The following is a 20,260-nucleotide window of genomic DNA, read 5'->3' as shown; positions in this document are numbered from 1 at the left end:
GAGGCAGTACATATAGCCGTGGGAGTTGAAAGGCCCTCTTCCCCGCAATGGATTATCCTCTCTTGGCTCGAATCTTATTTCGCCCCAGGGAAGTATCTCCTTATCGACTTGAGAACACTTGGCTCCATGTCCAAGTCACCGGGTCGGCCGGCGCTCGCCGCCGGCTTTCTAAATTTGACCGACAGAAGCCCCTTCCCAACCATCTCCATCCAATGCAAGATTCTGTCAACATTTCCAAAAAATCACCCCCGAGGTGGCTTCAACGGTTTGAAGCACTAGAAATGCCAGCTCTTTAGCGGATTTCCGGGAATATGTCCCCATGAGCGCCCACAGCATGCATGGCGCGTCTGGGGCGAAAGTCGGAAATCCGAAATCCGGACATATGAGATCATGCCACCCCAGTCTCGACGAGATATATACAATTCCCAGAACTTTATTGACAGCATGGATAACCTTTACCTAATGCCTGCACAAGACTTAAGACTGGTAGATCTAATTTGTGGGTTGTGCAACTATCACCATACGGCATGTGCCCCACATGACGACTTGATGTCCTGGCTAATTTTTAAGCTTTGTGATGAATTATTAACGAGTAAAATCTGACACGTCGTATCTCATCCAACGACCGCATTTCTGAGACTCTTAAATCCCCATTATGGATAAACCATATAGAGAAGTGTTTACTTTTCCCTGATTTTCGTTGGGATTCGGCGTAATAGCAAGAGCCGAGGAAGCCGGAACTGGCCCCACGCTGAGTCAGTCAATAGAAATATCTCTAGAGGTCCATCTGAGTGGAATACACTTTTCTCAAGACTTATTCTTTCCCCGAGAGAAAAGAGAATCGGAATCTAAACCTAACCCACGAAATATGTCAACCTGTGCGAAGAAGCCTGTTTTTACGGCTCAGGCACCTGTGCCAAAACCGTCCTTGTCCCAGGCTATGGTTATCAACGGCTTCGTGTACACTTCAGGCGCCGTCGGAATGGACCCCTCCACGGAAGAATTAGTGACGGGCACTACGGCTGACCGAACAGTATGTCAACAAATTATGTTATCCATTGCAATGAATGCTAAGCGATGACAGATTCAATGTCTAAAAAATATTTCGAACATCCTTGACGCCGCCGGAAGCTCCCTCGAGAAAACTGTCAGTTTGATCTAGTGTTCGATGCCTTTCATTCTCATAATGTCCTCACGCTCTGCTTCTAATTGAGTTTGAATCCACAGGTCAAGGTCAATATCTTCATTGATGACATGGCAAACTATGCTGCTATGAACGAAGGTTATCTTCAGATGTTCACCCAGGGAACAATGCCAGTATGTTCTTCAACATGCAGCTTACTTTTATCTATCAGTCCAACTAATACGAGCATGCTAGGTCCGCACGTGTGTTGCTGTAAAGCAACTGCCTCTAGGCACGGATGTTGATATTGAAGTAATAGCGCATCTGTAGTTCCGAGATGTTGGATGCATCTAAAGGTTCCATAATTCGGTGACCAGCCTTGAAGGTTCTATAGGAATTTAGTGAGGTCTCAACAGTTTCGATCCACTCCCGTAGCATATCCCGAATTTCTCCTCTGAAATCGGTTTCCTCTGTGCGGTTCTAGAGTCGACGGCCGTTGCCGTTACCCAGATGCTATGTCGTTGAGATACCTAAGGGGTTGGTCTGCCGGTCGTTCATTAGTGTGGAGTGCCAGGTGTTATGCACATAAAATGAGTCAAAAAACCCTTGAAGTGTAAATAATTTTCTGTGAATTTCTATTACGACTACGTTCTATAGTTACCCGAAACAGCGATAGAGAGAGAAAAGCGCCTAGTTATCCTCTACGTATTTTGACTTCACTGTACGAGGCTATATTTCTGTTGCCAAGTATTTCGTGGGCGTTTATCGGGTAACGTGCATATTTTGGCCGATTGTACCGAACCTTGATCTCCGGGATGTCGGAATTTCCGGTGACCACCGTTGACATGTTTATTATAGTGGTCAAGCCTTGTCCATAATCGGAGCAAGTAGAAATCGCCGAACGTCACAGGAGAGACAAGGTGGGCCCGGTGGGATTCTAAGAAAGACGTGGCGAGTTAAAACGCCGCTCGGTACCGCGGCGAATGGGCCGAAATTACCGAAGGAAGGTTGGGAGCGTTAAGAGAGAGGGGGTACGATGAAGCAGATGAAGATGGACGGTCAGCGAAGGCGAATGACAATAGTAACATAAAACATAGACACCGCCGGCAAGAACGGACGAATTGACCAAACGAATCCTGAACACCGATTTTCCAGTTAGCCAAGATGGCATACTCCCATCACTACAATGCGGACCGCTTGTCCTCACAGGCGGAGGCCACTGCGGCCGTCTGTATGGAGAATCTTTCTAACTGGATGCCCGCCGTCGATGAAATTCGCACCTGGCCAGAGTACACTGAACAACCCCTGCGCGTCCTCCCCAAACTCGCACGGAAACTGGGAATCCAGGAGATATTTGTCAAGGATGAGAGCAAACGCTTTGGAACCGAGCTCGGCTCCTTCAAGGCGCTGGGTGCGCCTTACTCGGTTTACAGGATCTTAGCGGAGGAGGTACACGCCAAGAAGGGTGTCTGGCCTTTAGCAGCTGAGCTCCGCACCGACAAGTATCGGGATATCACGCAGCGCGTCACCGTCTGCGTCGCGACGGACGGCAACCAAGGCCGTGGGTTGGCGTATGGTGCTCAGATTTTCGGCTGTCGCTGCGTCGACTACATTCACAACCACGTCAGCGACGGTCGCGCCAAGCGTATGATGGACTTGGGTGCGATTGTGATTCGAATTGACGGCGAATATGAAGCTTCGGTTAACCGAGCTAAGGAAGATGCTCGCATGAACGGCTGGTACTTCGTCAGTAGCACCTCCTGGTCCGACTTTGATAACGACGTGCCTCAGCATGTAATGAACGCCTACATGGTCGTTCTCGAGGAGGCAATTGCATTGATTCCTCAAATCGATCGCATCTCTCACGTTTTTGTGTGCGGTGGCGTTGGTAGTATTGCCGCCGCCATTTTCCAAGGCTTTTACACTCATCTTCGTGGAATCCGAAAGGTACCTGCTAAAGTGCCCCGCTTTGTTGTTGTTGAACCTTGTGAGGCAGACTGTCTCCTGCAGAGCGCGAAGAACGGCGAGGCTCGTCAGTCTAAAGGCACGCTGCGTACGCTAATGGCTGGTCTGGCTTGTCGTGCGCCTTCTCCAGCCGCGTGGAAGATCCTCAGCTGGTTAACTAGTGACTTTATTGCCGTTCCCGATTCCGTCGCGGTGGAGGGCATGAAGGCGTTAGCTAATGGCCACGAGGGTGATGTGCCCGTAGTGTGTGGCGAGTCGTCAGCTGCCAGCATGGGCGTTATTCTAGGATCTGGCTCAGATCCAACCCTTCGTGAGAAACTGGGACTGGATGAGAATAGTCAGGTCGTGATCTTCGGACTGGAGGGCGCAACTGACCCCGAGATCTACGAGTCCCTAGTGGGCCGGTCACCCGCCGCCGTGTTTGAAGCTCAAGATCGTTTCGCTGCTCAAAACTCGAAGTGATTGGCCCTTATGTTGATAGCATATTCGAGCTATCAAATATATGTTTCGTAAATTTTCACGGATCTTTGTTCGTAATGAACGTATAGACTATCTCGACTGAGCTAGATCGGGCGAAATGGATCAACATTCAAATTATTGACCGGATTTTAGACCTCGGAAATAAGTTTCCCTCGTGTCGTAGTATTTTAGGTCCTTAGTGGGAAACCCTTCCGCAAAGCATCCATGATCCCGTCCATAGCTTTACCGTTTTTTCGTAAGTTACTCATCCTTACCTAGGTAATGATGACCATCCACTGAACAATTAACCCAAGCACCTGACCTCACCGCCCGCCTAAATATACGTCTCATTAAATTTTATTGCGCAATTTATTTTGCTTAGAAGACTCAGATATTGTGGTAATGCACGTAGATCAGCGGAGCTAAGTTGTAGAATATCGATTACGGCGGAATGCCTAAGGGCCGACTATGGTGAGAAATCTGACCAGCATGGAAGCAGATATTGTGCCGTGCCAATTACGCAGCCAACGGGCGGGGATGTCTCCTCGGCCACCCGTGACCCATGGAAACGTACCGCCGGCATAAGCATCGTTTGCCGAAATAACTTACTCAGCTACGCGGCCCAAGGGTGTAACTGACTGTCGGAGCAAGCTATGACAGTAATGGCTAGTAATCCTGATAGGCGAATAGGAACGAGGATAGGAGCAAGCGGAACCAATCTTGGATGCAAAGGTAAAAGGATAACTACCATGGAGGAGTTTGGAATACTCCGAGATGACTAAGCTATATGGTGCTACGCCAACCCTGGACTAGCGGTAAGTTACCGCTCTGTGTCTCGACACTACATAACTAACGTACTGTGTAATTCCCAGCCGTTCCGAACACCCAGCTGTCTCTAACACCCCCAAACACCATAGTAAACAGAATATTTCATGTGGCTATATATCAACAACAACAATATAATATTACTTGATTCTGGTAGGATAGTTCCTGGTAATTTATTAACTAGTATAGATCTATCAATAAATATATTACGTAGTTATTTACATATATTACTAAAAATACACGCCGATAAGGTGATGCATATTTATATATCAAATTATATTACCTCATAATAGGGTTTGATCTGATAAATATACTTAATGTGATATATTTGATACTTGAATATCTCATCAACTTATATAATCCCTTGTGGGTTGAAATATCATAATCTAAACTATCGTGTTTACTATGGTGTTTGGGGGTGTTCGGAACGGCTGGGAATTACGTTAGTAGATTGAGGGGTTCCTCTGTCATTTGATCCGCAGGAGATTAACTTTGGTGAAATGCCAGGCCCACCTCGGTAATATTTTTGATTTAGCGGGGTATTTGCGGGACCCGAGAACCGTGATGTTTTTTTTGAAACTTTTTTAACTTTTTGTCTTTTTCAGGCCGAAGATGCACCGATAGGCCGCAAGGAAGGCTACTGGGTAAGAAATAACAGCGGAAAATATACAAGTCGTACATGTTTCGACGAAATTTAAGCACAGTCTCAAACGCTACACATTTTATTCCAGATTTCATTTTCGGAGTGAGACATCAGAACCGCGATACAACGTAAATCTCACCTCATGTCGACATCACGACCGTTGTCAACCTTCCACCCCACCGATCTTGTGCCTCCTGACATCCAGTTCGATGTTACTAGAAGATTTCTTGCCGATCAGAATGATCGCAAGATCAACTTGGGCCAGGGGACCTACCGAGATGAAAATGGATTGCCCTGGGTGCTTCCATCCGTCCAAATGGCAAAGAGTTCGTTGGGAGACATCAATCACGAATACCTACCAATTGCTGGATTCCAGCCATTCTTGAATGAAGCGACTAAACTGCTTTTCGATGGCACCGAGGCTCTTGCTGAGCAAAGGGTATCATTTTCCCTGATCATCAATTGTAATCCATACTAAGGGACAAATCTATTCAGGTCGCCTCATGCCAATCCCTTTCTGGCACAGGAGCTGTCATGCTGATTGGCCTCACTTTGAGAAAACTTGGTACCCCTCCTGACACCATTTATATTACTGATCCTACCTGAGTGAACCACCGTTTGATGTTCGCGACGATCGGTTTTCAGGTTAAGGAGATTCCTTGCTATAGGGATGGCGGCTTTGACTTTGATGCGTATATCAGCACTCTGAAAACGGCTATCCCAGGTTCACCAATCGTCCTCCACACTTGTGCCCACAATCCTACCGGTTGTGACCCCACGAGAGGCCAATGGAAGACTATTGGATCCATCATAAAAGAAAGGCAATTGTTTCCTATCTTCGACTCTGCATACCTCGGGTTTAATTCAGGGTCTTTCAGTGGCGATGCGTGGCCAATACGTTACTTTTTGAACAACGTGAATATTGAGCTCGCAGTTTGCCTGTCAATGGCGAAGAATATGGGTCTATACGGAGAGAGAATTGGCCTTGTTGCTTGCGCAGTCTCCTCGTCGTCGGCGGCCAAAGTCGCGCAGTCAATGTTACAAAATGTGCAGCGAGCCACAATTACTGCTCCTCCAGCATACGGCGCCCGCATGGCGGCGGCTGTCCTTAGTACACCTTCGATTAGAGAGCAGTGGTCAAAAGATCTGGTCGTGATGTCTAGTCGCATTCGCAAAATGCGTACGCGAGTGTACGAAGAGCTGCAGCGTCTTCAAACACCGGGTGACTGGTCTCATGTTGTTCGGCAAACGGGAATGTTTGCCTATCTAGGCATTAGCAAGGCCCAAGTCAAATATCTCGAAGGTCAGTACCTGCCCTATAGTAAATTACAGTCTCATCAAATTTAACAAAATAAACAGAGAACTTCCACGTATACATGGTCGAGACTTCACGGGTATCTATTGCCGGATTGAACGACCATTACGTAGCACAGTTTGCCTGGGCACTGGATCAAACCGTGAGGAATATCCAGTAACCCGGAATTATCTATTACATAGAGATTATGAATAAGTTGAAACCTTGTAACGATGAATTATTTTACTTGTTGCTACCTGCGTACTAGGTATTCTAGCCCTCGTCATGGAGGCTATCCAACCAGCGGAATAAGAACATACTGATGACAGTTAACGCTATAGAATGACAGCCCAATGAAACGAATGCGTGACGGCCCATCCAGATACCCATGAAGCTATTCATAAATCTTTCATTCCACACTAAAGTCCAACAAATCCATTTCCGCTTCCAAGGCTCGCTCTGTAGTACACTATAGTACAGGCCCGTCATGGTCCGGGACCATTTCTCAGCTCTATTGATCCGATTCAACTACGGTATTTGGTAAAAGAAGAGTTTAAGATCAACTCTCTAAATATAGTGATGGTTTTGAGATAAAAGACTTTCGCCATATGAATCCCGGACTAGTTGTAATCGGTAGCTGTCTAGCCAGTCGAGTGCATCCGCACTTACAAATAATATTCGATCTATTTCCACTACCCGTCCTGGACCATTCGTGATAACAAACCGAGGGGCGGGTCGCCTGTATATACTCCAGAAAAGCCCCAAGATATGATGACTTCACGGTTTGATGGTCCCCCCCCACCCCCAAAAAACCCAAGCGGAGGGCGAGTGCGGGTCTGACACGAAGATCAGAAATCTAAGATCTAGACATGTGAGATCATGCTACCCCAATATCTGCGAAATAGATGCTGTTTCCAAAAATTAATCAATCGTATGGTCGACCTGTAAGCAATGCGCCTACAAGTCCTACAACAGGGGCCCCCATTTTTGGGGCTTGTAAGTTGTAGCTATCAAGGATGTGACCAAGCATCATGCATTGACTCGAAGTCCTACTAATTTTACAACTTTACTGGAGAGTGAAGTTTGACTCGCCTTATCCCCGTGAATAATTGCATGTCTCAGAGCTTATTCCCGTTATGGACAAACCAGATGAGAGGTGTTCACTATTCCCAGTTTTCGTTGGGATTCGGCGTAATGGCAAGAGCCGAGGAGGCTAAAATTGGCCCCGCACGGAGCTAATAGGAATTTCCGGGGTCCAGCTGATTGTGATACACTTCTCTTCACACTACTATTCGCTTGACGGCAAGAGTCAACTTTTGCAGTCCTGGGGCTAACCCTAGCACTGCGATAAAACTATAGTATAATTATAATAAGATTAGGAAGTAGACGATTTCTCCAATCTTCGCATAGGTATAGTGGCGAATCTTCTCTGGATACTAAAAAATCTAGAGTGTCCCGTACGCAGTTGCCGTTCTGTAAATAGCATCGTCAAATCTATTTTAACATATGTGATGTGTAGAAATATGTGGTACGTCTGGCCATAAATCCGCTAGTACTATATCAGAAGCATGGTATCAAACAGAAAAGGGCCATTTCCACTCACCCCCTCCGAGGAGCCATCCAATATAACGACCCATAACATACAGGTGATATCTCACCCTACAGATGTTAGAACTATTCTTTTGGGCCGGATTTTAATAACAGAAGATGGATACAGCTTCAAAAAACAACTCCATATGACAAGTGAGGATCAGCTTCAGGAAAGGGATTCCCCCAGTTTTGGTTCACCTTGCAATGTATTTTCTGTTTTTCGAATCTGCTGTGCTGGAGTAGCCAGCAACAATTGGGTGGATAAAATCTTATAATTCGTGGCAAATGATATTAGAGTGATTTGAACTATTACTTTTTGGTCTCGGGTAATACGGATGTCTATGGCCGAGAGGAATCGGTGTAAGAAATGTACGTCCCAAGCAGCTATTAAAGGTCATGGTGTAAACTTTACGTACGGTAAATTATCGTCGTTGCACTGTCTAATTGCATAGCGAGCCTGAACCGTGGTAGATAGAGCGTCGGAGACTGAGTGCTCAGCGTGTATACACGATGCACCAACTTCACTTGGATCTGGTCAGGTTCTGTATTTTGTTTAATTCCTAAATCCTTAAAAGTTTTGATCAAGTACTGTAGTGGGGTGCGCCCATACATAGCTGTAAATGTGGAAGAGTTCGAGTGGGTGCCTGAGGCCTCGGACTTCGAGCCCTCCCATAAAAGTATCGGTATTGGAGATGGAGAATACAGACTCCCCCTTCCGCTCTTTTTTTACGATCTCGTTTTGGGGTCATTCCCCTCCCCTAGAACTTCCAGGTGTGTTGTGGTTCTGGATATATATTTCACATTGCGAATTTTGCTAGATCGACCCGTCCTGCCATGGACTAGCCTTCAATCGCCCCCCCTTGACAGTACCTAACAGAGGAGTTCCACATTACTAGCAACACTGCTAATTTCGAGCGATGGCCTGCACGAAACGACCTTGAGCTTGAAACACGGCGGTAGGGGATTTGCCTACACAAACCCGTGCATACTTTGTCCAGTTTCGAAATCAAAACCACCGCTTCTTCAAGTACAACCATATAGGCGTTCATCACATGTTGGGGGCCATTGCGTTGGATGACCTCGCGATGTTTGTCCGTGCGGAGCTTGGCCGGCGAGGGCCAGACAGCATTTTTGCGTGAACCTCCACCGCTAGGATTTTATAAATCGAGTAAGGGGCTCTGCCAGTGCTTGAAGGAGGCAAGCTCTCTGCTAGCTTTTCTTTTCATCCTTCTCGTAGAGTGCCTGGACTCCCAATATGCTTGAGATTTGGAGTAGCGTGGAGTGGTTGTCTGGAGTACCCGGGCCAGTTTCTGGTTTCGGCTACGGCGGGCGTCCGGTTAGAAAGGTTCTGCATACAGACAAGTGGTCCGTATTGTAATGCGGAGAGTTGTTCCTTTTTTCACGCGCATTAGTTATAAAATTTTGAGGGAATTGGATATTCACTTCCAATCTCTCGCCCTCCACTTTCAGTTCCGGACAAGCATCGGCGTTTCGATCGCCACGCCGCTCTAGAAGACCGACCCCCACCCATGTGGCCACATAGTCCGGCGAATGTGCTTTAATCCGATTATGAGCCCTAGACACAAATGACTTCACGTCAGGGTCTTCTCTAAGTTAGATGACAGGCTTGACTCCATCCGAAGTTAGTAAAACTACCGGCTTTCGATGTCCGAAGCCGCCGGCACATGCGGTTATTCACCGCGAAGTACCCCACTGTTGGGTTCTGTCACAATGTGACTGGCAGGAGGCCATCCACAGCTTTGCTGAGTAGTGGGAATCAGCAGGAAATCATACAAGGTGAGATGATGGTTCCGGGAATCAATAGGAGCGCGGATTTCAACAGACATATATTTGACTGTCGTCTGTCTTTCCCCCTTGGATAGAGTTGACTAGCTCAACAAATCAACCCTGAATCTCAAACTTTCAAACACATCTACTTTGAAACAAAGCACCATGACGTCCACCAACCCCTCAGTGTACGCCGATAAGGATGATTTGCGCACTCGATTCGCCGCTGCTATGTCTACCATGTACCGTGCTGAGGTGCCACTTTACGGTGACTTGATGGACATTGTCCGCGATATCAATGTCAGTGTACAAAAGACAACTGTTGAGGATCCGCGGATTGATGGTACTACAGGTGTACCAGCAAGCATCGAGCGTCTGACCCAAGAACGACATGGTGCTATTCGCCTGGGTACCCCATTTGAGATTCGCATGATCAAGCGCATCTTTGCAGTCCTGGGAATGCACCCGATTGGATATTATGACCTCTCGGTCGCAGGATTACCGATGCATGCGACCTGCTTCCGCCCATTATCACTCTCCAGCCTTAATCACAATCCCTTCCGTGTCTTTACTACGCTACTCCGGCCTGAACTGTTGACTCCCGAAGCTCGTGAACTCGCAATGCGACTGTTGGGAAAGCGGAATATTTTCAGCAAAACTTTGGTCGAACTTCTTGATAGGATTGACCAGCAAGACGGAAAATTGGAAGAAAGTCAAAGCGAAATTTTTATCCATGAAGCTATGTCCACATTCAGGTGGCAGCCCACTGCTACCGCTACGTTTGATCAGTACCAGGCCCTGAAAGCTGTGCATCCTATTTTGCCGGACATTGCATGTTTTCAAAGCGCACACATCAATCACCTTACACCACGGACCCTTGACATCCTAGCTGCGCAGTCAGCGATGAAGAAGGCTGGCATAGCTGCCAAGGCTCAAATCGAAGGCCCGCCGGCTCGCGAATGCCCCATCCTGCTACGCCAAACCAGTTTCCTAGCCCTTGAAGAGATCGTCCACTTCAGACGAGAAGACCAAAGCGCGAACCAGCCTCTTTCTCCGAATGATTTAGTCGAGGCAAGCCACAAGGCTCGTTTCGGGGAAATAGAGCAGCGAGGTGCTGCAGTGACAAAAAAGGGCCGAGAGCTTTACGACAAACTTCTTTGCAAAGGTAAAGCGCGAGCGGCAGGGGTAACCCCCGAGAAGGCAGATTCTATTGCCATCGAAGTGTTCAAGGAGTACCCAGACACTTGGGTAGAACTTCGGCATCAAAACCTGATCTATTGTGAATTTAAAGTCACCTTGTCAAATGCCTCGCCATCTGTCAAGTTCCAAGGCAGCTCTACTTTAGAGAAGCTCATCTCGGAAGGAACTGTAGAAGCTGTTCCTATCACATATGAGGACTTCTTACCTTTCTCGGCGGCAGGGATCTTCCAATCCAATTTACAGTGTAGCAGCCCCTCGACGTTGTTTCCTCACTCAAGTCACTGTTCTGGGGATCTCAAGGGCCTTGAAGAAGCCATGGAGACGAATATCTTGGATCTCGATAGTTGGTATGCTCTTGCACAGAGGGTGAGCCTTGAAGAGGTGGGTAGGAAGCTGGGTCTCGCTTTGAAAGATCTCATCCCAGGCGGCCGGTGATTTCATGGTGGAACCCATGGCTGTGGTTCGAATAATCCAATTTCGAATAATCCAACCTCGAGCTTAATACCGGAGAACCAGTTAATGCAGTTGAGGCTTTTTCGAACGCGAATACTCGATGATTCGCCGGAAATTAGTACGCTTAATTCACTCGAAACGTATGTATTAGTAAACAGCGAGGTTATGTGGTCTCTCAGAGCATTTGACTGCCTGTTATATGATCTTAAAGCCAAATATTGAAGTTTGCCTTCGCACACGAGAGGCCCAATAGGTTCAAAAATCATCAATATGGGCGGTTAAGTGGCTTCAATACGGCATTTGGTGTTCTGTACTGCTATGCGCCAGATTCCAGCCTACGGTAACCTTCGTCGGGTAGCAATGTGAGCACAGTGTAAGTGCTAAACGCCACTCAGTTATTTGAAACCCAAAACCAGGGCAGAATGTCATATTTATAATACTAGGAGTGTTAGAGTACGGAGGCGCTGTCGGGTGTCTTCAACCCCTTCGCAAACTTATTCAACGCCTGAAGCGCAGTTACCAAGGTATTTGATCTATAGATCTACATCAGCTTCAGCCAACTTGTTGATATGATTTGTGTTTCCGAGGATGCGGATATGAGTCGGAATTCCACCGTAAAGCGTAGTTCCTTATGAAAATCCATTTGCTACTGCTTACATGCTGTGGAAGTCTGAGATCTTGACTTCATCTTTGAAATAGCGTTCATAAGCTTTGCGGGTATCAAATCAGCCTAAGCTCTATGTAAACTAGAATTTCCCAAGGGTATAAAGTAATGAGGACACGGACTGTGGACATGCATATAATCGTAAATGACGCAAATTTGCAGCCTAGCCACTTCTCATTTTCGTAATCAAATTTATTCAACGGCATTTACTCTGCGGTGTTTCCAATGAACCCCATGATCGCGGCCTCTTGAAAGCCACTGAACCAGACATCAGCCATTTTTCTGTATCCCGCATCCCCCGGGTGAGTGCCGTCGACAAGATCGATAAATGTCGGTCCTCGTTCCGTGTACATATCTGCAAGGATAATTCTGCCGTGGGTGGCTTTCTGCCTAACCAAGGTTCGAATCTGGTCGTTCACTCGTAGTACCTGCGAATTTATCTCTTGGTCCGCGTTGCATACCAATGTCGACAACAGAATTGTTGATCCGGGAGATGCTAGCCAAAGATAATTCAGCATGGCGCTCATGCGTTTCCCAAAGTCGTCGATGTTAAGTTTCTGGATGCAATCATTGGAGCCGGCATTGATCGTAAAAAGGTTTGGCTTGAGCCGCGGCACAGACTTTCTCGCTTTCTTCTCGATTTCATCAAGCCTAAATCCCCGCCAGCCTTCATGCTCACCCGCTTCCGTGGACCCTGACCTCCGTGATCCCACCATGCAGATATCGCAGCCAGAGGACCGTATCATCTCAAGAAGGTGCTTTCGATAGCCATTGAAATCTGAAGATCCGACACCTGCCGTAATTGATCCACCTAATGCCATAAGATGAATTGGGAAGTTAGCCCAAGGCGATGGCCCATGACCTGAAATATATTGGGTCAGCAACTTTGTTGTCAAGTAGACACCATGAGCATGACTTGGCCTCAGAGTGAGTATTGAGTAAGGTGAGAACACATCGGAATGTAACAAGACGATGGCCATCTGACCTTGGTATGAAGACGGCAGCCATTGATCACAGGATGCTGGAGTGGCCGAGAAACAAATGCCTCTGGATTTCATCAAGGGGGGGGGGCATGGGGTCACTGCGACTAATCCTGAAATGGCAGCCCACCGCTGTGTCAACAAAGGGGATAGAAGAGCCATGCGAAATTGGTAGACCGGGATGCGTTATGGAACGACAAAATCGATGTTGAGCCGATAATAGACAGCTTATTTTTGATTAAAAGTCGAGGAGTGTGTTGCGAATTCGTGAACCCCCGCCAGGATGAGGTAAGCGACAGTCTCAGTGGCGAAACCTCCAGCAAAAGTTTCGGCGTTCTATTTAAATTCCGAGTTACGTCCTCGAAACTACATATTTTTAATACTAACACAAATGTTAAATTACGGCATCACAGATTCCAGACCGAGAATCCCTGTCCCATATTTGAATACTCCGTAAATTTTCTGGCTGTTAGAGGGAGGGTCGGTGTAGACAGGCGGGCGGATCCTTAAACAGAATCTTTCAAGAGGCAAAATCTAAGCTATTTGAGTGATTTTGAAGTAACTGGTTTTGCTCCCGATTTCATCGCTTTATATCCCCAGCCAGCCTTCGTGTTCATTGTTTAACACGGATCCATCTTTCCGCGAGTCTACCAGTTGCGCATTGAGACCATCCGTTTGAAACGTTTTGTCGAACACAGATGGGGCATAATACCGCTAGACCAAAAATGTGCCATAGGCAACATTTTTAGTCATTCGGGCTTCTTCTTGTTCCGACACGTTTCTAACAGAGGATTTCTATATCCAGTTCCACACCGCGTGTCACCGAGCCACCCAAAGGAATTATAAGTACGGCATCGCATTGTGGTGGGATGCGGTATGTCGAATATTCCAAGAGGCAAAGGATCTTGGAACGGGAATGAGCGAGGGAGCTTTCGAAGGCTGTGATATATTGGCCCTGGGCCTGTTTCTCGGCAGAATGTCAAATAGCCGAGTGCCAAAACTCTGCAGAATTAGAATTAGGGGAGGGGGTTATCGTTGCACCTAATCTACAGGGGGCTCCACATTCATCACAAGTGTCTCATAGCAAAGCTCCAATTCTAGTGATATATGATCGCCGGCGTGCTTCCTCCTTTTCCACATCCCGTTTTGTCCTTTCTCACCCTTCTCACCCTTTTGCCGTGCATCACCTGCTTCACATGTCTTAGAGCATTCATTCTACACCACCCTACACCGCCCTCATGGAAAGCACTTTAGGTCCGCGTGAGACTACTCCAGAAATTCATCCAACTCAGGGGGTTTATCTCTCGAGAGAAACCATTGTCAGCATAATTGATTTCCTTATTCCCGGATGCAACATCTTGGCTATCGATCCTCTAGAGCATGGCAAATCATTCAACAATCGCATCTACTTTCTGAAGATATATGTTCCTGACGACCTGCTCTTACACGGCCTGAAGAACGGAGCTGTTAATGATTTGGTTTTGAAACTGAACGGAAAGTTCTTTGACCAGACGAAAAGCGAAAATGAGGTGTCCTGCTTATCTCTTCTTGAGTATTTTGTGCCCGAAATTCCGTCACCAAGGGTTCTTGCCTGGTCTGACAGCAAGAATTTCGTCATTCACAAGTTGACTGTCGTGGGAACCTTAGCAACAAAGCAATTCGCGATTAATTCCGAAGCCGACGGACAACTCCAGGGCTGGATCCTAATGACTCGACTTCCTGGAGTTCCTTTGTCGACGTTGAATCTGGATACAGACAAGCTCAAGGTCGTCGGCGAGCAATTAGCGGATATGGTCTACCGCTGGAGACAGTCGCTCCCTGCTTCGACAACTGCTGGAAACCTGGTATGTGGACTTCCTCATGGGAAGAAACAAGATCCAAATTCATTCGAAGTTGCCGGTTTGCGCATTACGTCTTCTTCAAACATGCCTGGTTTTGGTGTCAAAGTTTTCGAGCCTATCATAGGCCAGCTTCAATACTACCGAGTGAGGCTTGAGACACGGCTCCAGAAGCTTCAGGAACTCGATGTTTTTGCTAGGAACAGGCATTTAATCCCTCCGATCAGAGAGTTTATTGCTATCCAATTGCCGAAACTCGGAATAGGCAGTGAGAAAAATCGTTTCTTGTTCACACACTACGACCTTTCTCCACGCAATGTCTTGATGTCTGCGGATCACACGAAGATCACTGGTATCATTGACTTTGAATTTTCTGGGTTTTTCCCTGAATTGGATGAATTTGTCAATGATTCCGTGGCAAATAAAGGCGACTGGCCCGATGCTTTTTACGAAGCGTACTTGAGTAGGTTCGAGGCCTGGGGAATGAATACTCCAAGAAAAGGCATCAAAGATCAATATTGGAGAGAGGCAACGACTCTTTCTCGATTGGAAGACAATATAGCGCCCTGGTGGCTTGAGAATGTGGCACTAGAGAAGAAGAATCAACACGCGCAGGACCTCCAGAAGTCGAAAGAAATAGTTTTAGAAGCAATTCAGCTACTGGGAGCCGGCGTTTGAAATCTCTTTAATCAAGAACTCCATCCTATGGGTGATTCCAGTTAGATATTGGTCTTCTTGTCTCATCTTTTCTTTTCTCTTCTCATCAGTCTTGATATTTTCGTTGAAATGCACAAGTTGACCTGATCTGCTTTCAAGCACGTAACATCTAGGGGATACTGGGTGTTGTTTTTTTGAGCCGAGATGAACGTAAATAAGTATGTTCGATCCGCCATGTACAAACCAGCAAGCAGACCAACCCAAATAAGAATCATGGTTCGAGACACTTTGCTTTGTCCTCGGCCAGAGTGGCTCTTGGCGGGGCGTGGGTCTGATTGGCTGAATTAAAACCTCTTGGCGTGGAGTCCTTTCTCAAACCTCAACAAGGGCTGTCGTTTATTGTAGCAAGGTTAAATTCCCTTGGACAGTGTAAGTATTGTGAACGACCTTTTGGGCTGATTCACTCAGATGAATCTCACTGCTACTGAGATGCAATTGGTGCCGTACTCCTTGCACGCTGAAGTCAGGCAAGGCGACTAGTAGTCAGCGGTAGCTTCTCGAGTATTTGTGGATCAATCTACGGGATTGCACAACCTGTGAGTAAGTATGCTAAATATTTCTCGGTAGACAAGAGATAGGAGGTCATGAGTTGCATATTCCACTGCGGTCTTTTTTGGTGGTGGAGGTTGTACTAGCCAAAGTGTGCAAAGGGCACTTTTCAATTTTTGAACATAGAAAAGACCACGATTTGTTCCTAAGGAAAATCATGGTCATTTGCGGGTTGGGCAATAAATAACTGGGCGCTAAGATGCGCGTAGTTAGGGCTCCTCCACGTGATATTAATACTATTCAGCCATCCCGCCGAAAGTATGTGGGAAAGCAACACGGAAAAACAAAAACGGCTTGAACTCGAGTCATTGAACTAGACTTGCAACACAATATACATGCTTTATCCTGCAAAAGGGTAGCATCCCATAAATCCCGTCATTTCTTTTCGGCAGGTTGGACAGCCCTCTGTTCTAAGAGCTTTAAAGCATGACCTGCAGAACATGTGCCCACACTGAATGACCACCCAGCGATCTGGCTGTCTATAGCAGATATTGCACTCTAAAACACGCTTTTCCCTTTGCTGGGAAAGTTCCTCCTGCGTCTTTTGGTGCTCCTCCTTTACTTGAAAAAGTTCCTTTTGGTGCCTCTCCCTCTCCTGGTGAAGTTCATCTCGAAGATTGCGATTTTTCTCTTGTAGCTGTTTAATTTTATGGTTAACTGCCTTTCGGAGCTCCTCAAAGGCGTTATCCTGGTCCGTTGTTAGTTAAGGAAGAAGAAGGCCTTGTGAGGAACTAGTACCAGTGCAGACGGCTCCTTCGTTTCAGTTCTTTTGCATTTATGTGATGGTGTTGTTTCCGTTTCATTGACTGCTTCAACGACCAGGTTCTCAAACTTCCGGTAACTGTAATCACGGCAAGAGGCCCTCCGAGGTTGTGAACTACCTGGCTCGAGGCTTGGCAATTCCTCATCATCGGTTATAATAATCGTGTCGAATGGGCTTGCCATCTTGATATTAGTTGTCACGCTCAGGGGAGGAATGTCGATAGAAGCCGGCCTGGGAAGACGGAAAGAGAATATCAGAGCATGCAACCAGTTGGGGGAAGGAGGCCCTTTATATACCTGAGAACCAAGAGTGATAAACTCAGCCCCTGGAAATAATTGGACATCGTGCGATCGCAATATCCTAATCTGCATTGCACGATTGGACATCAAGCCGTGATAGTTATAAAACTAGCGTATAGCGTTCCATGCGCCGCCTCGACGAGGCAGACAGTGTATACCTATATTTATCCGGGTCTCCTCGCTTGCCTGCCGTTCGGGATCATGGCCTGCTCATTCTTGTCTCTGAACTTCCTGCACCGGGTTCGGGCAATGTTTGCAACTGCGCACACGATGCACATAAAATGCATGGCGCTGGAACGCCATTTGATGTAGCAAGGCTACTTCACACCAGTTGCACTTAAATGGCTTTTCTCTGAGATGAATAGCGCCAAAATGGCGCGTAAAACACCCAGCGTTATGATACATCTGGAAGCAAACACGGTCAGGGAGCCCCTTGTTTGCAAAGCATTAAAAACCAGCCTCTGGCTTCTCAAAATTCTCGAGGTATTCCTTAGTGGCACACGACGGCTTGCCAGAGACAGAAAAAGGTAGTGCATATGAGTTGGCGGCATTTTGGGTCTGCCCTGTATCTTGCGGCTGGTTTATGGGACCAGGCGATGTAGCGGATCCAGAGACATTCCGCTTAGGCCGGCCCTTTAATAGACCTCCTTCCAGGACGTCACAATACTGCACAACGGCTGCAGCGCCTGTATCGCGCCAGTTCCACTCGTCCTCCAACGAGTTAGAGATGGGGTAGGAGAGAAGACTCTGCACTAGATGTAACTGAAGGGGATGTATGGTGTCCTTTAAGAATGACTCATCTTTGCTCTCTTCCTTAACCATTGTACCAGACAGCTGCGCCTCAATATTCAGAAATGCTTGCTCTTCATCAAAATTCTTTCGGATCTTATGTCGCAAGCTCCTGTGCAACCGTTTTTGTGTGTTTCTCACATTTCTTTCCAGTTGCTGGATCCGAGGGCGCAGGGCGGGCTGCTGGGTCTTCTTGTATTGGGCACGAATCTTACTTAAATTGCGCCGGGCCTCTTCCAACTCGGGATGATCCTCAAGTTGTGCCCTCTGTTGATCGGTCAAATAGCGTGGGCGTCGCATATCTCGCCAACGACTTTGTCGTGTGACGGCTCGCATCAGTTCCACATCTGGGTCGAGGCCATAGATAACCCGGATCATATCAGTATCGAGTTGTAGAGGATGATAGTGGTCGAGAAACATCCGCGGGCTGGCGTGCTTCATGATCAACATGTGTTGTTCCTTGCTCACCCACCCTACGGACTACGTTAGCCACTGACGGGAAAAAAGAAAGAGAATTATTAGTAGAAGTACTTACCGCTCTCGTTAATGACTTTACCACTTCCATAAAGGAACTGATGGGCATGGAATGCCCCTTTCCACCCACGGATCTCTCCGAAGGTGACCAGCAAGGTGGACATGGCCGACTTAAACATCTGCACAGTCCGCTGAAGGGTGGGAACGCCATTGACCAGCTCTGTCTTACAGAATATAACAAATCAGACTTGTTCGGGTCTAAGGGCACCAGGAGCTGCTCACAGCCTTTGCTGATAAAGAGTTACCTTAGCTGAGCCTTCGAGGTCAGCCTCGAATTCCGGAATGCGCGTGCATGAAACAGGATGCCGAAAAGTAATGTATGCGGGCATATTACCAGAGAGGGACCATAAACAATCTCGGGAAGTGCAAAAGTAGTCCTGCTGATTAGTTAGCTGTATGACCCTGGCCAGAGATTCCGGGGACGAGAAAGATAGTATGTATCTGGGGGTAGCCGGGGAATCGAGAGGGAGGGGGAGGCAGAAATTGTGCTCACCGTACAGTTTGGTCAGGCTGAGGAATTTTTTGGTCCCTTCGGGAGTAAGTTCAATCATAGGGATGGGTGGGCCTCCACGAGGGTCCTTCTGAAGGGAGATTTGCAGGTCCTTGAATTGCATGCTTAACAAAGCGTTCCTCCGGTGCACAGTGAACAAAGCGAGCGAGTTGAACAGGCACACCTGGATGCGTTGGAATCCTAGGTAGAATTTCTTCTCCTGCGTCGACAAAATGGTCTCGTTAAATGGCCCGATATCCTCGATATAAACTGGCGTCTTCTTTCCAGGCTGTGTGTCTAAGCCGTGCTCTTGGACCAAATACTTCATGCCCTGTCTTCTGCGGTTAGACGAGATGACTAGAGAGGTCTAGAAAGAAAAAATTCAAGTTTATGTTACTGACCCTCCGTACATTCGAGCCATCCTCATCATTGATTTTGATCTTGGTAAGCTTTTGGTAGTAACCACGAAGGTTTTTCCATTCCGTATTCAGCGAGCTAGCTTTGTTGATACGTTTTAACCGTCGGTTATTCTTGCCACGCTCGAGCTTGAGATACCAGCCTAGGAACCGATACATGTCATTGTTCGACGCCTGGCGTAGCGCTTCCTCAGGCTCCCGCCATTTTGGCTCGTTGGGCTTGTTTAACACTTGGCTGACACAGTACCTATGCCTGTATTAGTAAGGAGTCAAACAAGGCAAATCTCCGTCATCACCAACCGTTTCCACCTGGTCTCAATCCGCTCTCGTCGTTCAATGGTGCCCGGTGCTTTGTCGAAATCCTCAGGAATCTCAGACAGATCAATTCCATCGTCATCTAGTGGATCATCGTAGAATTCTCCTGACTCGCCAGGGACCTCTAGCTCCAAGGCAGTGCAATTCTCATCCGACCGGAGACGTTTTCGTGGGCTTGGAGCATCGTCCGCCTCCGTCACATCCGTCTCATAGGTAGCATCGTCTTGCTCATCGGAGTCGCTAGTAGGTGTCGCAGTTATATCATCCTCGCTACAGGCGGTTCCCAGCTTTCTACTTCTCTGGGATCGAGAGCGCTTCATTGGTGGGATCGCAGGAGGCGTAGGGACGGCGACGGTAAGGACGCGGGAGGGATGGAGACCACGAAACCACGATATGGTCAAGCGGCTAGCAGTGCACTAATAGAAGGACGAGTGGCAGATGTGTTGGGAGATACACCCAAGGTCGAGGAGACAGGAAAGGCGCACGAAAGAAGAACGAAGAACGTGAAGGAAAGGGGCCTCTGGACAGGCCGGCAGGAGGGATGGGGGGATACACTCGCGATGAGG

At 47.4% G+C, this 20,260-nt stretch overlaps 8 protein-coding genes across 8 annotated transcripts; 5 read left to right on the top strand and 3 right to left on the bottom strand.

Moving 5' to 3' along the window:
* Positions 1–657: 657 nt before the first annotated feature.
* On the top strand, positions 658–1,531 carry BO82DRAFT_359218 (YjgF-like protein). Its single transcript, XM_025636517.1, has 4 exons — positions 658–1,033; positions 1,085–1,147; positions 1,228–1,317; positions 1,379–1,531. The coding sequence occupies exons 1-4, from the start codon at positions 869–871 to the stop codon at positions 1,451–1,453; spliced, it is 393 nt and encodes a 130-aa protein (XP_025486535.1). The 5' UTR covers positions 658–868; the 3' UTR covers positions 1,454–1,531.
* Positions 1,532–2,225: 694 nt separating this feature from the next.
* Positions 2,226–3,532, top strand: BO82DRAFT_322054 (threonine dehydratase; the record flags this gene model as incomplete). Its single annotated transcript, XM_025632754.1, has 3 exons — positions 2,226–2,935; positions 3,071–3,159; positions 3,250–3,532. Coding segments are annotated over exons 1-3 (1,020 nt in total), but the record flags the coding sequence as incomplete, so codon positions are not given.
* Positions 3,533–5,110: 1,578 nt separating this feature from the next.
* On the top strand, positions 5,111–6,577 carry BO82DRAFT_387380 (aspartate aminotransferase). The gene is made up of 4 exons (XM_025638307.1): positions 5,111–5,454; positions 5,511–5,580; positions 5,623–6,318; positions 6,375–6,577. The coding sequence occupies exons 1-4, from the start codon at positions 5,158–5,160 to the stop codon at positions 6,488–6,490; spliced, it is 1,179 nt and encodes a 392-aa protein (XP_025486533.1). The 5' UTR covers positions 5,111–5,157; the 3' UTR covers positions 6,491–6,577.
* A 3,275-nt stretch (positions 6,578–9,852) lies between these two features.
* Positions 9,853–11,322, top strand: BO82DRAFT_387379 (DUF1338 domain protein; the record flags this gene model as incomplete). The annotated part of the gene is made up of 2 exons (XM_025638306.1): positions 9,853–11,234; positions 11,277–11,322. 2 exons carry the CDS (start codon positions 9,853–9,855, stop codon positions 11,320–11,322), a joined length of 1,428 nt encoding a protein of 475 aa, XP_025486532.1.
* Positions 11,323–11,988: 666 nt separating this feature from the next.
* Positions 11,989–13,109, bottom strand: BO82DRAFT_359214 (putative esterase). The gene is made up of 2 exons (XM_025636516.1): positions 12,990–13,109; positions 11,989–12,866 (listed from the first exon to the last, which is right to left on the bottom strand). Exon 2 carries the CDS (start codon positions 12,823–12,825, stop codon positions 12,211–12,213), a length of 615 nt encoding a protein of 204 aa, XP_025486531.1. The 5' UTR covers positions 12,826–12,866; positions 12,990–13,109; the 3' UTR covers positions 11,989–12,210.
* Positions 13,110–14,110: 1,001 nt separating this feature from the next.
* BO82DRAFT_359213 (aminoglycoside phosphotransferase family protein) lies at positions 14,111–15,586 on the top strand. Its single transcript, XM_025636515.1, has one exon. It carries the CDS (start codon positions 14,223–14,225, stop codon positions 15,498–15,500), a length of 1,278 nt encoding a protein of 425 aa, XP_025486530.1. The 5' UTR covers positions 14,111–14,222; the 3' UTR covers positions 15,501–15,586.
* Positions 15,587–16,376: 790 nt separating this feature from the next.
* BO82DRAFT_208027 (uncharacterized protein) lies at positions 16,377–17,330 on the bottom strand. The gene is made up of 3 exons (XM_025630667.1): positions 17,148–17,330; positions 16,827–17,082; positions 16,377–16,776 (listed from the first exon to the last, which is right to left on the bottom strand). Exons 1-3 carry the CDS (start codon positions 17,192–17,194, stop codon positions 16,429–16,431), a joined length of 651 nt encoding a protein of 216 aa, XP_025486529.1. The 5' UTR covers positions 17,195–17,330; the 3' UTR covers positions 16,377–16,428.
* A 267-nt stretch (positions 17,331–17,597) lies between these two features.
* BO82DRAFT_407201 (uncharacterized protein) lies at positions 17,598–20,014 on the bottom strand (the record flags this gene model as incomplete). The annotated part of the gene is made up of 5 exons (XM_025639618.1): positions 17,598–18,412; positions 18,475–18,633; positions 18,967–19,294; positions 19,374–19,626; positions 19,680–20,014. 5 exons carry the CDS (start codon positions 20,012–20,014, stop codon positions 17,598–17,600), a joined length of 1,890 nt encoding a protein of 629 aa, XP_025486528.1.
* Positions 20,015–20,260: the final 246 nt, after the last annotated feature.

The sequence above is a fragment of the Aspergillus uvarum genome (assembly GCF_003184745.1).
Source record: "Aspergillus uvarum CBS 121591 unplaced genomic scaffold BO82scaffold_87, whole genome shotgun sequence".
NCBI classification, from domain to species: Eukaryota; Fungi; Ascomycota; class Eurotiomycetes; order Eurotiales; family Aspergillaceae; genus Aspergillus; species Aspergillus uvarum.
This window is presented reverse-complemented; position numbering and strand designations above follow the sequence as displayed.

Coding starts and splice junctions, on each gene's coding strand:
- BO82DRAFT_359218 (XM_025636517.1), top strand. CDS start 869: ATGTCAACCTGTGCGAAGAAGCCTGTTTTTACGGCTCAGGCACCTGTG. Junction 1,034..1,084: donor GCACTACGGCTGACCGAACA/GTATGTCAACAA, acceptor AAGCGATGACAG/ATTCAATGTCTAAAAAATAT. Junction 1,318..1,378: donor TCACCCAGGGAACAATGCCA/GTATGTTCTTCA, acceptor CGAGCATGCTAG/GTCCGCACGTGTGTTGCTGT.
- BO82DRAFT_387380 (XM_025638307.1), top strand. CDS start 5,158: ATGTCGACATCACGACCGTTGTCAACCTTCCACCCCACCGATCTTGTG. Junction 5,455..5,510: donor AGGCTCTTGCTGAGCAAAGG/GTATCATTTTCC, acceptor AAATCTATTCAG/GTCGCCTCATGCCAATCCCT. Junction 6,319..6,374: donor CCAAGTCAAATATCTCGAAG/GTCAGTACCTGC, acceptor CAAAATAAACAG/AGAACTTCCACGTATACATG.
- BO82DRAFT_359214 (XM_025636516.1), bottom strand. CDS start 12,825: ATGGCATTAGGTGGATCAATTACGGCAGGTGTCGGATCTTCAGATTTC.
- BO82DRAFT_359213 (XM_025636515.1), top strand. CDS start 14,223: ATGGAAAGCACTTTAGGTCCGCGTGAGACTACTCCAGAAATTCATCCA.
- BO82DRAFT_208027 (XM_025630667.1), bottom strand. CDS start 17,194: ATGTCCAATTATTTCCAGGGGCTGAGTTTATCACTCTTGGTTCTCAG. Junction 17,083..17,147: donor TTATCACTCTTGGTTCTCAG/GTATATAAAGGG, acceptor CCGTCTTCCCAG/GCCGGCTTCTATCGACATTC. Junction 16,777..16,826: donor CGAAGGAGCCGTCTGCACTG/GTACTAGTTCCT, acceptor ACAACGGACCAG/GATAACGCCTTTGAGGAGCT.